A 19152-nucleotide genomic window follows, 5' to 3' on the forward strand; every position below is an offset into this window, starting at 1 on the left:
AAATGTAGCGGGTTTCCTTTCTAAGACTATATGTCAAAATTACCAGATGTTTGACAATCCAATAGCTGATAATTAATAAATCAATGTGCTCTAGTGGTGTCCTTAAACAAAATAAACTTTAACTTTCAATAGCCAATATGCTCTATTGATGTCTTTAAACACAAATTTTAAAAACTTTAACATTATTACCATTTGGAATTGAATTGGTGCAAGAAATGTTGCAGAAGTCAGTCGGTAATCCTTTTCAACAAATTTGATGAAAACATGAACCATTCTGTCTTCTGTACAAAACAACTTTTTTCTTTCTTTTTATACCTCTGTGGTCTATTTTTAAAGTCGGGGGGGGGGGGATCAGGTTTTTATTGGTTTGTAGATGAAAAAACAAAGATCAAGATGACCCGAGTTGAATAATCACTGCAGTGCATGGATTTATTTTTACTGCACAAAGTCATACATCTTGCATTCACTTCTGCTAAGACCAATATGTGCTGTAATGGGGGTTTTGTTGTTGCAAAATTATATTATCTTATATGATGTTATTTTTTATATCTTGGATGGCTTTTTATATGATGTTATTTTTTATATCTTGGATGGCTTTTTATATGATGTTATTTTTTATATCTTGGATGGCTTTCTTATTTAGTGAATCTTTTAGAAACATTTCTTATATATATATGTATATATACAATTTTCAGAGTTTGAAATTAATGCTAGCCATGCAGAAAATGGCTGCAGTGCCCAATGCTGTGAAAATTGAATGAATGAATGAATGAATTGAAGAATAAATGAATGAATGAATGAATGAATGAAAGAAAGAAAGAAGTGTTTTATTTAACGATGCACTCAACACATTTTATTTACGGTTATATGGCGTCAGACATATGGTTAAGGACCACAGATTTTTTTAGAGGAAACCCGCTGTCGCCACATAGGCTACTCATTTTACGACAGGCAGCAAGGGATCTTTTATTTGCGCTTCCCACAGGCAGGATAACACAAACCATGGCCTTTGTTGAACCAGGTATGGATCACTAGTCGGTATAAGTGGTTTACACCTACCCATTGAGCCTTGCGGAGCACTCACTCAGGGTTTGGAGTCGGTATCTGGATTAAAAATTCCATGCCTCGACTGGGATTCGAACCCAGTACCTACCAGCCTGTAGATCGATGGCCTGCCACGACGCCACCGAGGCCAGTGAATGAATGAATGAATGAATGAATGAATGAATGTTTAACAACACCCCAGTACAAAAATTCACTTTGGCTATTGGGTGTCAAACAAAGGTATGTACACCTTGAACAACTGATCTTATAGGTAGTACTAAACCAAATAACTTCCGGCTGGGTCAGAGTTTGAGGAGGACCCAACTTTTGATAGAGAAGTGAACACCACAAGTCCTGTGATTGGTGAATGTCAGTACTGGGGGAACTGAATGTCAGTACTGCTGGAACTGAATGTCAGTACTGCGGGAACTGAATGTCAGTACTGCGGGAACTGAATGTCAGTACTGCGGGAACTGAATGTCAGTACTGTGGGAACTGAATGTCCATAACACGGTTAACTTCCCAATATTGTGGATGAGGGTTCAGGTAGTACTAAACCAAATAACTTCCAGCTGGGTCAAAGTTCGAGGTGCACCCAATTTCTGATAGAGAAGTGAACACCACAAGTCCTGTGATTGGTGATAAATGTGAGTGTGTTGGTTGTAAACAAAAATAGTTTCATCTGGGCAAAATATATATGCAATTTTATTTCATCTAGTACCACTGAAACATGTATGGGGGTACCTGTAAAAAAAAGTACTCAAATTTTGTGCGGAACTAGGGTAGTCATAGACGCTACCAGTTATCTCAGAAATGAGCAGCTTCTGATTCACTTTAAGATTGAGGGGTGGTAGTATTTATATCCGTGGCGTTTATGTCGATTGATACGCTGCAGTTAGGAGTTTTAGCCACATACATGTATGTTACTATTGTCGTCTATGGGATTTGATTTGGTAGTATAAACTCTACAACTAACCAGACCATAAAGGAGCTACTTTAAAATATGAATGGTGTTATATTCTGGTCTCTAGACCAGTGTTACTTTATTTCTGTGCATTTTAATCTAAACAGTTCATTATTTGCCTTAAACCTCATCATTAATACCTTACGTAAAGATATTGCTGTGTGTTGATTTTTAGGTCACTGGGTCAAAGGTCAAGGTTGTTTACAAAAACTAATTTCTGTGCCTTTCAGCCTAAATAGTTACACAAAATGAAATTTTCTGCTTGGCCAGAGCTGGCCTAAATTTTATTCCTTTTCTTGCCTTTCGAAGAAAGTTGTTTCCTGACAAATAAGTATACATGAAGCATATATTATGCCTGGGTTATTTTTGTTGCATGTTTTTAAGGATAAAATGTTTTGTCTCTTCCAGCGACTGGTCAGACTGGATGGAGGAGGCTGGGTCTCAGGCCGTCTGTCTGTTCTGCGAGTTCTCATCCAGTCATTCAGACAGACTCCACGCTCACATGCAGGTAGGCGCAATTTACTCCCCTGATCACTGATGATGAAATCAAGTAAAAACTGGCAAAAATATTTAATAATAATTGCAACAAAAAGCTAACAATTACCATGTTGAGTGGGCCTTTATTTTGCTTCCTCATTAGCTTGACACCCAATAGCCAATATATATTTGGTGCTGGGGTGTCATTAAATATTTATTCATTTATTCATTCACTCGTTCACTCATTAATTCATTATTTATTTGCCTCCAGATTGTAGCTTTAATATTTAAATGTGTACAGTTAAATATAGGAGTTATCACTTTATAACATCTGTGTCTTGAAAAATTAGCTTTCTTATGATCTTGCTGGGTTTTAGTAATGGTTAATGATTTACATTATTGTTGATACTATTTACCACCTCTTTATCCGAGTTTATTTGCAATTCATTGTCATCTTCTGTAACAGGTATATTCTTTGTTATTTTTGTGGGTATATCCAAGGTTCATGAAAAGCCTTCCACCCCACCTTCATCTTTTTAATCAATTTCAGTTTTTTAAGAGTAAAATTATTTTCACAAAGCAGACAATGATCTGAAATACTGATGAATGACCTTTATTACATACCTATTCAATCTTACTATAGTGATAAAGACATTTCAAACCGTGTGATAGATTTATCTTGTATCACACATATGTGCGATCTGGACCGGAAATTGTAAATGGGGAATTCCCTTTTTATTTTTATTGGAGTTAGCGCCTTTTTGTTACCAACGCCGTGTATGATTTACAAATTACGTCACATCATATTTGAAACATTACACAAGATTGCCACAGAGTATGATTCTTAACGTTAAGTAAATCCATGAAAGGAGAATTGATAATAGATTAGTGTTGTTTTTGACATTAAATTAAAAACCAATTTGTAAAAGGTATAAATATAGAACCTCACATACGTTGTTTTTGTTTCCTATTTATTGCACAAGTTTATTTTACGCAAAAACATACCACTCGACCGATACGCTGTCTCGTGGTATATATATTCTTGCGCAAAATAAACTTGTGCAATAAATAGGAAGCGATAACAACGTATGTGAGGTTCTGTATATTTATTTAACTATGGTATTGTGTTTTCAGTCAAAGGCTCAAATGACCACCTGTGATCCATTTTCATCCATTGTTGTGCTTAAACTGTTCACATTTTTTATATTTTCTCCAAAACCACTTGACCAATTCCAACCAAAATGTGTGGAAGACTTCTTTAGCTCATGAAGAATAATTATAACCCACCAACTCCAGGAGCCTGAGCGACAGGGTTCAAAAAGGGAAATTTAAGCTTATTTTAAAACTTTTCTCTACTTCCAGAAATGCTATAACTGAATAGTTTCCCTATAGATAAAGGTCAATAGATGGTTTATTTAAAGGGAAATTCCTGAGTTAGCTGCAATTTTTAAGATGCTATCGACTAACAGATACTTTTTAATGGTTGTAATTACATATCAAATATATTTGTTTGCATAAAATGTTGGTGGTTATATATTAAACGTGTTTCTGATCATTCTAATATTTGTACTAGGTTAAATTTGATTTTATTTCCTAAAATATATTTTTTCGTACGTACAAAATTATTTGAAGACAAAATCCAGTTTGGGCTTCTTACAAATATTAAGACGACCACAAACACATTGAATATACAGACACTGATATTCTAAACAAGAAAATATATTTAATATGTAAGTTTAGTCGTAGAAATATTTTATTAGTCGGAAACATCTTACAATGCAGCAAAGTCAGGAATGTCCCTTTAATTTATGAATGTCATTAATGTTGGGTCCCTCATTTGTTTCTGGGGAAAAGGTTAAGTTTACTAACTTATAGAGAAATGTATTTAAACTGTAATTTCTTCAGAAAGAAAGAAAGAAAGAAAAAGGTTTTATTTAACGACACACTCAACACATTTTATTTATGGTTATATTGCATCAGACATATAGTTAAGGACCACACAGTTATTGAGAGAGGAAACCCGCTGTCACCACTTCATGAGCTACTCTTTTCAATTAGCAGCAAAGGATCTTTTATATGCACAGACAGGGTAGTACATACCACGGCCTTTGAGATACCAGTCGTGATGCACTGGCTTGAGCGAGAAATAGCCCAATAGGCCCACTGATGGGGACCAATCCCGACTGCGCATCGAGCGAGTGCTTTACCACTGAGATACGTCCCGCCCCATAATTTCTTCCGATCCGCTGTACCATTTCCAACTAAATTGGATAGTAATTTTCCTTGATCCATGGATTACAGAGAAACATTAATGTGTAATTATAGTCTTTAATGTACGTCTTTTGTTTCAGGAACTTCACGACTTCAATTTGCATGAGCAGAAGATAAAAATGAACTTGACATTTTATCAAAAGATCAAGTTGATCAATTTTATAAGACGAAAGGTAAATACATTGTCATTAGTCATACTGTGATGACCCTATTAGTGGCCACTCCCATTCCAGCCATGTGACACGTTATCAAGGAACACACAATACGTGCATTAAGATTCACTTCTGTTTGTTGCCTTGTCATGGAAGTTAAAGTTTTGTTTTGTTTAATGACATTGCTAGAGCACATTAATGTCAAACGTGGTAATTTTTACATAATTTTAGAGAGGACACACGATACATTTCTTCAAAAGTAGCACAGGATCTTTTATATGCACCATCCCAAAGACAGGATAGTACATACCACAGCCTTTGATATGTCAGTCGTGTTGGACTAGCTGGAACAAGAAATTGTCCAATGGGCCCAGCGACTGGGATTGATTTTAGACTGACCACACATCAAGCGAGCACTTTGCAACTGGGCTGTGTCTCACCCAAAGTCCTTGTCATGGAGTCTCATTCATGGAGTGTTGTTTAAAAACTGTCACTTGGTGAAAAGTCATTATGAATGTAAAAACTAATCATGAATGGAATTAAAAGAGTTGTCAACAATTATTAAAACCGTAACAATGCTCAAAATATATAGAAATATATATTCATGGGCCTGGGGTTTGTATTGTTAAAATATATATACCATGTAGGAAAGCCATCGTTGAAAATAATCGTGCATTAAAAGAAATTTGAGAAAGTTTAATCAAGTTTTAACTAACCTTGACCATGCCCTGGGGTTACATTCATGGTATGGTTTTGAATGTATGTCATCTGTGGAAATTCATGTCAAAAAATTAAAGGCAGCTGGAGAAATGTTTAACAAAATTTGTATCAATTTTTTAACCAGATAACAAAATATACACAGTATCATACCAAAATATACACAGTGTCATACCAAAATATACACAGTATCATACCAAAATATACACAGTATCATAACAAAATATACACAGTATCATAACAAGATATACACAGTATATATGTATAGGGGCCGTGAAGCCTGTGGAAATCAAAGAACTGATATTGTGATAGGAAAGAAAGAAAGAAATGTTTTATTTAACGACGCACTCAACACATTTTATTTACGGTTATATGGTGTCAGACATATGGTTAAGGACCACACACAGATTTTGAGAGGAAACACGCTGTCGCCACTACATGGGCTACTCTTTCCGATTGGCAGCAAGGGATCTTTTATTTGTGCTTCCCACAGGCAGGATAGCACAAACCATGGCTTTTGTTGAACCAGTTATGGATCACTGGTCGGTGCAAGTGGTTTACACCTACTCATTGAGCCTTGCGGAGCACTCACTCAGGGTTTGGAGTCGGTATCTGGATTAAAAATCCCATGCCTCGAACCCAGTACCTACCAGCCTGTAGACTAACCACGACGCCACCAAGGCCGGTGATATTGTGATAGGAAGTCAAACTGTAACCGCATGAGGACAACATGCATTCTGGGACTGTTCATTTGCATTATTTGTACTTAGAGGAGGGACGTAGCCCGGTGGTAAAGTGCTTACTGTCAATGGTCCCATTGGGCTATTTCTCGCTCCATCCAGTGCACCACGACTGGTATATCAAAGGCTGTGGTATGTGCAATCTTGTCTGTGAGATGGTGCGTATAAAAGATCCTATGGTACTAATGGGAAAATGTAGTGGGTTTCCTCTCTAAAACTATATGTTGAAATTACCATATGTTTGACATCCAATAGCCGATGATTTATAAATCAATGTGCTCTTGTGGTGTCGTTAAACAAAACAAACATACTCGTGTACTGGTAAGAGCAAAAAATCTGGATAATTAAGGTCGATGACAGTCACTCTTCGCACCCTTGTTTTGGCCGTAATTTCACTAAGGTACAATTTTTTTATCACAAGATTTTCTTGAAACACATTCAGGTGCATTAATAATGTTCAAACAAAAAAAGTTCATGTATTTAGTGTCTTTTGTAAGGAGATTCAAAGTGATGTCATTGGAATACTGATGTCATTCAAATTCAAAATTAGCTATATTATTACAATGCTTCGCCACATGAAAACAATAACTGGTCTACTGACCTTAACCCCTGTTAAATTTCTATAACAAGCAGACAACACTGTTTACAGGTTGGTTGGTTTTGGGGGTTTTCATAATTCTGGACGAAATATTAATTTTAAGTTTCAAAAGATGAATGAAATAAAAAGTACCTTTTGTCAAATATATCATATAAAACAATTACCATTGGATATGTTTTAGTTAATGTGTACGAAGCCAAAACAAGGGTGCGAAAAGTGACTGTCGTCAACCTTAACTCGAGGCCTTCTAATTTCTGTTTTGCACTAACTAACGACCGCCGGTAGTAGAGGAGTATAGTAGGTGGTTATAAGTGCCTCTTAACAATGCTAGTAGTAACTACTGAATATTCTCCAAAGTGGTCAGACTACGCCTACAGCTAATGCTGATGGGAAATGGCAGGTGTGTGTCATGGACAGCCACAAGAGACAAGCACCTGTCACGGTTGGAGAGACAAGAACTAGGATGTGGAGGTGGACAGTGAAAGAATTTGAAAGATAGGTACCGGCCTCAGTGGCGTCGTGGTTAAGCCATTGGACATAAGGCATGGTAGGTACAGGGTTCGCAGCCCGGTACCGGCTCCCACCCAGAGCAAGTTTTAACCACTCAATGTGTAGGTGTAAGATCACAACACCCTCTTTTTTCTGACTAACTACTAACAACTAACAACTAACAACTAACCCTGTATCCTGGACAGACAGCCCATATACTGCTTGAATCGTAACTGGATATAAGCACGCAAATAAATTGAAATGTATGAATGCCATTAGTGAAATATTGATTTATCAGTATACCTTTTTCCCTTTTAATGAATAGTGGGTCAATAAAATTGTTTTCAAGGATCCATTAAAGAAACTTTTCGTTGGGTCCATTAAGTAAACTTCCTTGTTTGTGAATAAATATACTGCAGTTTTATAGCTACATGTTATTCTTGACATCTGTAATAAATGTGAAGTAAATAATGGTGTTGTGTTTTTTAGGTTTAGAGACACTGCAGAGCTACTCTCCTTTGTCAGGAGGAGTGGTTTTAATGACTAGATTTACATTTTCCAGTTTAGAATATCAGTTTCTGTATGCCAAATGTATTTCTGGTTTTCTTAATGTGTGTAGTACAATAGTTCAAATTTTATTTCCTGATATCTTGTTTTTCATACATATGAAATTTTTAGACGGTTAAAAAGAATCTTAAACGCAGGTATATAAGCATTGTAAATTCTGTTCGAGAGAGACACAACACACACAAAGAGAAAGGTCTCTGTTAATACAAAATTTCACAATAAAAAGTTAGTTTCACTTGCATTACAGTTTCTATGTGATTGTGTGCAAGAAAGACCCAACTCCACTTTTAAAAAGATGGTTATCATATATTAATTATGGTTGTCCTTAAAAAAAATAAAATAATAACAAGCACATGCTGTAAAATTTTGTACAGTCGAGTCATGGAATTTACCAATTGATTCAATTTCTTTTGTATCAGTTTTTTAATATCTATTTTTATCTTTTCGACACTTAGCAGATCCAAACAATATTTTATTTAATGATCACTTATATATTAAAAAAATACAGTTCCATTTTTACAATACTCTACACACTTTCAGCTGCATAAACAAAAGTTTATTAATTTATTGAGGACAGATAATAGTGTTTGTACAAATAAACAATGTTGCATGTTACTACTATATACTACTACTACTTGGAGCTGCAATGAAATGGGACTGCCTGATTTGGTATAGTAATAGACTGTCATCGGTTTGCTGTCGGAGTAGGACTTAGCTCAGTCTGTGGAGTTGGGTCATTCATGCACACAATCACATAGGACTGGTATGCATATTCAATGATATATAATGCACATTATTGCTTAATATCAACAAATATAAGATTATATTTAATTAATAAAACGGTTAAATGTGATGGCTATTATATATAATGGGTGCAGCCATTTTGTACCATCCCAGTGACTACGCCCTCTGTGAGCTGGTGGTTACGTAATACTTAACATGTCACGTCAAGAATTAATCTTAGAACTGAAGACACAAACGTACCTGATTTTTGCAGATGCACCGCAGTGTTCTGGCCAGCAATAAGTATATATTATTTTTCAATACAAAATAAACTATCATTGTCAGGAAGGAAATGTTTTATTTAACGACGCACTCAACACATTTTATTTACGGTTATATGGCATCAGACATATGGTTATGGACCACACAGATATTGAGGGAGGAAACCCGCTATCGCCACTTCATAGGCTACTCTTTTCGATTAGCAGCAAGGGATCTTTATATGCACCATCCCATAGACAGGATAGCACATACCACGGCCTTTGATGTACTAGTCGTGGTGCACTGGCTGGATCTCAAACCAACTTCGTATCGAGCGAGCACTTTACCACTGGGCTACGTCCAACCCCCACCATTGTCAGTGTCGAAATAACTGTATTATGTTTTGTCCATACATTAACCCATGAACTGAAATGATAATCATAGTGTTTTCTTAGTTAATTGGTCTTTCTTTCTGTGGTCTGTACCTGTGGTTCCTGATTGGCAGGTTTATATTTGTATATTTGGTCACCACTCAAGGTAATTACTTACCACCACTGTCTAAACAAAAAAAATATGTCTTGTTTTATTAAGATCACAGGATATTGTGGGATAACCTGCCAACCCTAAAATGATAATGGACGTTATCAGCCGTCCTGATTTATTACTGTACATCATTCTGTAAAACCCTTAAGACTTTCCCATCTAAAATCACAAAACTGACCAATTACGTAGTCACACATAAGGCTCATGTTTGGTCATTTTGTAATTCTTACTTTCTGTAATCATACAGTCAAATAACTACCAGCCATGTCCATCTGGGGCCAGCCACGGTACATTTACTTGAACACGGAGCAGTCATTTTGTAATTCTTACTTTCTGTAATCATACAGTCAAATAACTACCAGCCATGTCCATCTGGGGCCAGCCACGGTACATTTACTTGAACACGGAGCAGTCATTTTGTAATTCTTACTTTCTGTAATCATACAGTCAAATAACTACCAGCCATGTCCATCTGGGGCCAGCCACGGTACATTTACTTGAACACGGAGCAGTCATTTTGTAATTCTTACTTTCTGTAATCATACAGTCAAATAACTACCAGCCATGTCCATCTGGGGCCAGCCACGGTACATTTACTTGAACACGGAGCAGTCATTTTGTAATTCTTACTTTCTGTAATCATACAGTCAAATAACTACCAGCCATGTCCATCTGGGGCCAGCCACGGTACATTTACTTGAACACGGAGCAGTCATTTTGTAATTCTTACTTTCTGTAATCATACAGTCAAATAACTACCAGCCATGTCCATCTGGGGCCAGCCACGGTACATTTACTTGAACACGGAGCAGTCATTTTGTAATTCTTACTTTCTGTAATCATACAGTCAAATAACTACCAGCCATGTCCATCTGGGGCCAGCCACGGTACATTTACTTGAACACGGAGCAGTCATTTTGTAATTCTTACTTTCTGTAATCATACAGTCAAATAACTACCAGCCATGTCCATCTGGGGCCAGCCACGGTACATTTACTTGAACACGGAGCAGTCATTTTGTAATTCTTACTTTCTGTAATCATACAGTCAAATAACTACCAGCCATGTCCATCTGGGGCCAGCCACGGTACATTTACTTGAACACGGAGCAGTCATTTTGTAATTCTTACTTTCTGTAATCATACAGTCAAATAACTACCAGCCATGTCCATCTGGGGCCAGCCACGGTACATTTACTTGAACACGGAGCAGTCATTTTGTAATTCTTACTTTCTGTAATCATACAGTCAAATAACTACCAGCCATGTCCATCTGGGGCCAGCCACGGTACATTTACTTGAACACGGAGCAGTCATTTTGTAATTCTTACTTTCTGTAATCATACAGTCAAATAACTACCAGCCATGTCCATCTGGGGCCAGCCACGGTACATTTACTTGAACACGGAGCAGTCATTTTGTAATTCTTACTTTCTGTAATCATACAGTCAAATAACTACCAGCCATGTCCATCTGGGGCCAGCCACGGTACATTTACTTGAACACGGAGCAGTCATTTTGTAATTCTTACTTTCTGTAATCATACAGTCAAATAACTACCAGCCATGTCCATCTGGGGCCAGCCACGGTACATTTACTTGAACACGGAGCAGTCATTTTGTAATTCTTACTTTCTGTAATCATACAGTCAAATAACTACCAGCCATGTCCATCTGGGGCCAGCCACGGTACATTTACTTGAACACGGAGCAGTCATTTTGTAATTCTTACTTTCTGTAATCATACAGTCAAATAACTACCAGCCATGTCCATCTGGGGCCAGCCACGGTACATTTACTTGAACACGGAGCAGTCATTTTGTAATTCTTACTTTCTGTAATCATACAGTCAAGTAACTACCAGCCATGTCCATCTGGGGCCAGCCACGGTACATTTACTTGAACACGGAGCAGTCATTTTGTAATTCTTACTTTCTGTAATCATACAGTCAAATAACTACCAGCCATGTCCATCTGGGGCCAGCCACGGTACATTTACTTGAACACGGAGCAGTCATTTTGTAATTCTTACTTTCTGTAATCATACAGTCAAATAACTACCAGCCATGTCCATCTGGGGCCAGCCACGGTACATTTACTTGAACACGGAGCAGTCATTTTGTAATTCTTACTTTCTGTAATCATACAGTCAAATAACTACCAGCCATGTCCATCTGGGGCCAGCCACGGTACATTTACTTGAACACGGAGCAGTCATTTTGTAATTCTTACTTTCTGTAATCATACAGTCAATAACTACCAGCCATGTCCATCTGGGGCCAGCCACGGTACATTTACTTGAACACGGAGCAGTCATTTTGTAATTCTTACTTTCTGTAATCATACAGTCAAATAACTACCAGCCATGTCCATCTGGGGCCAGCCACGGTACATTTACTTGAACACGGAGCAGTCATTTTGTAATTCTTACTTTCTGTAATCATACAGTCAAATAACTACCAGCCATGTCCATCTGGGGCCAGCCACGGTACATTTACTTGAACACGGAGCAGTCATTTTGTAATTCTTACTTTCTGTAATCATACAGTCAAATAACTACCAGCCATGTCCATCTGGGGCCAGCCACGGTACATTTACTTGAACACGGAGCAGTCATTTTGTAATTCTTACTTTCTGTAATCATACAGTCAAGTAACTACCAGCCATGTCCATCTGGGGCCAGCCACGGTACATTTACTTGAACACGGAGCAGTCATTTTGTAATTCTTACTTTCTGTAATCATACAGTCAAGTAACTACCAGCCATGTCCATCTGGGGCCAGCCACGGTACATTTACTTGAACACGGAGCAGTCATTTTGTAATTCTTACTTTCTGTAATCATACAGTCAAGTAACTACCAGCCATGTCCATCTGGGGCCAGCCACGGTACATTTACTTGAACACGGAGCAGTCATTTTGTAATTCTTACTTTCTGTAATCATACAGTCAAGTAACTACCAGCCATGTCCATCTGGGGCCAGCCACGGTACATTTACTTGAACACGGAGCAGTCATTTTGTAATTCTTACTTTCTGTAATCATACAGTCAAGTAACTACCAGCCATGTCCATCTGGGGCCAGCCACGGTACATTTACTTGAACACGGAGCAGTCATTTTGTAATTCTTACTTTCTGTAATCATACAGTCAAATAACTACCAGCCATGTCCATCTGGGGCCAGCCACGGTACATTTACTTGAACACGGAGCAGTCATTTTGTAATTCTTACTTTCTGTAATCATACAGTCAAATAACTACCAGCCATGTCCATCTGGGGCCAGCCACGGTACATTTACTTGAACACGGAGCAGTCATTTTGTAATTCTTACTTTCTGTAATCATACAGTCAAATAACTACCAGCCATGTCCATCTGGGGCCAGCCACGGTACATTTACTTGAACACGGAGCAGTCATTTTGTAATTCTTACTTTCTGTAATCATACAGTCAAATAAATACCAGCCATGTCCATCTGGGGCCAGCCACGGTACATTTACTTGAACACGGAGCAGTCATTTTGTAATTCTTACTTTCTGTAATCATACAGTCAAATAACTACCAGCCATGTCCATCTGGGGCCAGCCACGGTACATTTACTTGAACACGGAGCAGTCATTTTGTAATTCTTACTTTCTGTAATCATACAGTCAAATAAATACCAGCCATGTCCATCTGGGGCCAGCCACGGTACATTTACTTGAACACGGAGCAGTCATTTTGTAATTCTTACTTTCTGTAATCATACAGTCAAATAACTACCAGCCATGTCCATCTGGGGCCAGCCACGGTACATTTACTTGAACACGGAGCAGTCATTTTGTAATTCTTACTTTCTGTAATCATACAGTCAAGTAAATACCAGCCATGTCCATCTGGGGCCAGCCACGGTACATTTACTTGAACACGGAGCAGTCATTTGTAATTCTTACTTTCTGTAATCATACAGTCAAATAAATACCAGCCATGTCCATCTGGGGCCAGCCACGGTACATTTACTTGAACACGGAGCAGTCATTTTGTAATTCTTACTTTCTGTAATCATACAGTCAAATAACTACCAGCCATGTCCATCTGGGGCCAGCCACGGTACATTTACTTGAACACGGAGCAGTCATTTTGTAATTCTTACTTTCTGTAATCATACAGTCAAATAACTACCAGCCATGTCCATCTGGGGCCAGCCACGGTACATTTACTTGAACACGGAGCAGTCATTTTGTAATTCTTACTTTCTGTAATCATACAGTCAAATAAATACCAGCCATGTCCATCTGGGGCCAGCCACGGTACATTTACTTGAACACGGAGCAGTCATTTTGTAATTCTTACTTTCTGTAATCATACAGTCAAATAAATACCAGCCATGTCCATCTGGGGCCAGCCACGGTACATTTACTTGAACACGGAGCAGTCATTTGTAATTCTTACTTTCTGTAATCATACAGTCAAATAACTACCAGCCATATATGTCCATCTGGGGCCAGCCACGGTACATTTACTTGAACACGGAGCAGTCATTTTGTAATTCTTACTTTCTGTAATCATACAGTCAAATAAATACCAGCCATGTCCATCTGGGGCCAGCCACGGTACATTTACTTGAACACGGAGCAGTCATTTTGTAATTCTTACTTTCTGTAATCATACAGTCAAATAAATACCAGCCATGTCCATCTGGGGCCAGCCACGGTACATTTACTTGAACACGGAGCAGTCATTTTGTAATTCTTACTTTCTGTAATCATACAGTCAAATAAATACCAGCCATGTCCATCTGGGGCCAGCCACGGTACATTTACTTGAACACGGAGCAGTCATTTTGTAATTCTTACTTTCTGTAATCATACAGTCAAATAACTACCAGCCATGTCCATCTGGGGCCAGCCACGGTACATTTACTTGAACACGGAGCAGTCATTTTGTAATTCTTACTTTCTGTAATCATACAGTCAAATAAATACCAGCCATGTCCATCTGGGGCCAGCCACGGTACATTTACTTGAACACGGAGCAGTCATTTTGTAATTCTTACTTTCTGTAATCATACAGTCAAATAAATACCAGCCATGTCCATCTGGGGCCAGCCACGGTACATTTACTTGAACACGGAGCAGTCATTTTGTAATTCTTACTTTCTGTAATCATACAGTCAAGTAAATACCAGCCATGTCCATCTGGGGCCAGCCACGGTACATTTACTTGAACACGGAGCAGTCATTTTGTAATTCTTACTTTCTGTAATCATACAGTCAAATAACTACCAGCCATGTCCATCTGGGGCCAGCCACGGTACATTTACTTGAACACGGAGCAGTCATTTTGTAATTCTTACTTTCTGTAATCATACAGTCAAATAACTACCAGCCATGTCCATCTGGGGCCAGCCACGGTACATTTACTTGAACACGGAGCAGTCATTTTGTAATTCTTACTTTCTGTAATCATACAGTCAAATAACTACCAGCCATGTCCATCTGGGGCCAGCCACGGTACATTTACTTGAACACGGAGCAGTCATTTTGTAATTCTTACTTTCTGTAATCATACAGTCAAATAACTACCAGCCATGTCCATCTGGGGCCAGCCACGGTACATTTACTTGAACACGGAGCAGTCATTTTGTAATTCTTACTTTCTGTAATCATACAGTCAAGTAAATACCAGCCATGTCCATCTGGGGCCAGCCACGGTACATTTACTTGAACACGGAGCAGTCATTTTGTAATTCTTACTTTCTGTAATCATACAGTCAAGTAAATACCAGCCATGTCCATCTGGGGCCAGCCACGGTACATTTACTTGAACACGGAGCAGTCATTTTGTAATTCTTACTTTCTGTAATCATACAGTCAAATAACTACCAGCCATGTCCATCTGGGGCCAGCCACGGTACATTTACTTGAACACGGAGCAGTCATTTTGTAATTCTTACTTTCTGTAATAATACAGTCGGGTAAATACCAGACATCAGTCTAGGACCAGCCAGAGTCAATTTGCATTTCTTACCAGTCCCCTACCGGTCCATCCGGATGGGACTATAGGTCTCATCTCCGTCCTTCTGTTTGTCCGTCTGTCTGTCCGTCCGTCCGTCTATCTGTCTCACATAGTTTTCCGAATGTTTTTTTTTACAATGCCTTGAATTTTGTGTATAGCTTCATCATGTACTGTTACAAATAAAGTTTGACTTTCATGGCGATTTATCTACTTTTTATAGTGTTCTAGCCCTTGAATATAGGAGATATGGAAAAAAACAATTCCAGTGTGGAAATTCCTATTTCCATATAGGAAATATGGATCTGTAGTCTGTACATCTGTATATATTTTTGCAATGCCTCAACATATCGAGCTGAATTTTTGTTTATAGCTTTATCATGTTTTGTGGCAGATCAAGTTTGATTTTCATGGCATTTAACCCATTTTTCACAGTTATGGCCCTTGAATTTAGGAGATATGAAATTTTGTTGGGCTCAGTAGGGGGGCATGTATAGCTTTAGCAGTACTCTCAGAATGCTTATTTTCTCTAATTACACAATGGGTCATGTAAAATACCAACTGAAAAGAAATAGGGTAACAGGTGCTATTTGAGACCAAATTTAATTCACTATTAAGAGTAGTTATGCCTGTATACAATTCAGAGATGGACTGTAGGAACTGAATGTCAGTACTGCTGTATTGACTGCTAGTAACATGATAAACTTTCTGATACTGTGGATGAGGGTTCAGGTTGCAGTCAATATTTGCTGCACATTGATTAATTAATCATCAGCTATTGGGTGTCAAACAGTTGGTAATTCTGACTCGTAGGCATCAGAGGAAACCCACTACATGTTTTCATCAGTAGCAAAGGATCTTTTATATGCACTTTCCCACAGTTGTGGCACACTAGGTTGGAATGGGGGAAAAAACAATCAATTGAATGGATCCACCGAGGTGAGTAATATATATATATAGACATAAACAGTAGTGTATACCAATTACTGAAACTGTACATATAATAGGAAATGAGAGGCATTCATATACACTGTATTTAAAACTTCTTTTTTCTGCAGGTATTATTTTCCAACCTATGAAAATGATAACCTCCTGTGCCAACTTGATGATGATGATGACGACGATGATGATGTTGATGTGTCAGGATCACAAGGAGGAGTGGCCATCATAGCAGAAGAAACTAATATATCCAATACCATTCTGACAGACAAAACACTGAGACAAGAACTGTTATCTTGATGGCGATTGGTCCATTAGCGAAAATGTCGGAAACTGTTTCTGCACTAGAGTGTAAAACGTTGTTGTCTGTTATGTGTGAAACATAAAAGCCATTATTACTGAAGTTCATGTGGGAAGCATGTCTGTATGATATGATAATGGATGAAAGTGTTATTAATTTATTAGTTCAACAAAGAAAAGGAAAATATGTTTGACACTTCAGCAAATTATAAACTATAGTCCTTCCCACGGGAACGCCTTTTTTCATATTATGGAATTTACTCAGTTATTTATTTCTGAGCCAATTGATTTCTAAATGCACACAAAAATAGTTGGGGGTTTTTTATTATTATTTCCAAAACACTTACTTTTCTTCTTACGTCAAACCAACCTGAAATTATTTATAAAAAAACATTTTTGTAGGAAGATGGGACGGACTATAATTATTTGGTGTCTAACATAAGGTCTCACTACACAGATGTCATCTGCCATTGAAACCCATGTTAAACTGCCCAACTTCAAGCGAAGATTGCCCATAGAACGGGTTCTCGTTGGCACTAACAACATACACCATTGCAAACATACATTATATAAGCATTTATTTTCACTCCAAAATTGAGAACATTTCCGTCTCAGTTTTTTGCTATATGACCGCATCTGGCTGTAGTACAAGTCCGAATAGGTGGTTCATTAACCGATTCACTCCGGCTGTCATTTGCGCTATATACCCATGTCCCAAAAGGTCAATGCACAATATTACAAAATAACATGGGCAAAATACAGCCAGAAGGCTTACCATTAAACATACATATTGTTTTAATTCTTCACCATTTGATAGAAGTGAATATGTGACCCATAACATGTGTCCCAATTAGGAACTATAGTGGACCGTGATGAATGAACTGTCACCCGGAAGTGATCTGTGTAGTGAGACCTAAGGTTATTTCAACATTTTGTCTAAGAGCGTGAGACCAGAAACCTGTTGCCACCACATAGGATACTACTTTTGAATAGTAACAAGACACAGAGATGAGCCTGAGGGTCAGGGTTGCACAATTGTCTAAATTGGCTGCCCCCATTCTCAATGTATGTAAAATATCAAATAAATAGCAAAAAAAACCCCAGGAAACACGATCAGGGCTAGCACTGACAGTCGCCAAATTCGCCAACTGCAAATTTTAAAAACAATTGGCGAATTTTATTTTAAGTTGGCAAAATAATTTTACTACATTTTATTAGAAAATATCTGGTTTTCTGCCATTTTTGAAGTTTAATTTATAATTTGGCGAAATTTTGTGTTTACCCAGAGCTAGCCCCGACTGTACAGATAGTTAAAAAGCAGAAATTCTGGATAAATCAAAAAAAATATGCATCTCTATAGACAGGACAGTACATGCCTTTGACGTACCAGCAATTTATATTTGAGAATCCTGGAGATTGTTTTGCTTAATGAAAAATGGATTAATTACATTGTGATGAAAATAAAATGATAAAATATGTATACAGTAATCAGTGTTTTTATTATTCAGGCAAAACAACTGCTGCCTCGGTCCACATATGAATTTGACAGAATGTTGTCCATTTAGTGTCATTGTGGTGACAATTACAGGGTTAGGCCTGGCACGTGCAATTGGCATATTTTAAAAGCAAATGTCGAATTTTATTTTAATTTGGCAAAATAATTTCATGCAATGTTTAACATTTTGTTTGAAAATATCTGGGTTTCAGCAATTTTTGAAGTTCAATAAATAATTTGGTGAAATTTTCTGCTCACCCAGAACTAGCCCTGAATTCATTTAGAATATCTCGAAGATTTACAGAATAACTAGCAACGAGGAATTATGAATTATCTGTCCCTAGTGAATGTATGTTGTAAATCCAAATCTTTGGCGAGGGTTTTACAACATTCGTTCTCTTTATTACCCAATGTCACTTTTAACTGATTTTTAATGTAAAAATTCCTCTGTCTCCAACAAAGCCATTACATCATGGCATAATTACATTCTTATTACAGCCAAGTGTTTACAGTACAAAATAATACGACTGTGGCTGCATTATAAAATAATGGCAGTTATTGCAGCCATTGCAAAATAACTGTTTTTAATGTAAGTACGGTTTACTGTGTAGGTTATTTGCATAGCTCATAGGTCAAGAGAGACCACTCGGCCATGTTGACATTTATATTCAATGACGTCAAATATTTGAGGTCATTGTTTATATATGTACGGAAATTAAATACTTTGTCGTTACGTTTTGAAGGGAGCTGGGCTATTTATTAAAAACTTATTTATTATTACAACAGTTGACAACAGTCCATCCCAAAGTTTGCTCATCAGTTTACGAAGCAGCTTTATTCAAATCGGCTTTTCATGGATTTCTTAGGGTGGGGGGAGTTAAC

The 19152-nt window shown here is 37.7% G+C and overlaps 1 protein-coding gene across 1 annotated transcript in view; it reads left to right on the plus strand.

Moving 5' to 3' along the window:
* Positions 1-5109, plus strand: part of LOC121368142 (zinc finger protein 277-like) — a 77128-nt gene extending 72019 nt beyond the window's left edge. Inside the window, exons 10-11 of the mRNA XM_041492736.1 lie at positions 2417-2516; positions 4837-5109. Of these exons, the coding sequence (XP_041348670.1) occupies positions 2417-2516; positions 4837-4959 (223 nt within the window). The 3' untranslated portion in view covers positions 4960-5109. The remainder of the gene's footprint in view (positions 1-2416; positions 2517-4836) is intronic.
* The last annotated feature ends 14043 nt before the right edge of the window (positions 5110-19152 follow it).

Source organism: Gigantopelta aegis, chromosome 3, assembly GCF_016097555.1.
Source record: "Gigantopelta aegis isolate Gae_Host chromosome 3, Gae_host_genome, whole genome shotgun sequence".
NCBI classification, from domain to species: Eukaryota; Metazoa; Mollusca; class Gastropoda; order Neomphalida; family Peltospiridae; genus Gigantopelta; species Gigantopelta aegis.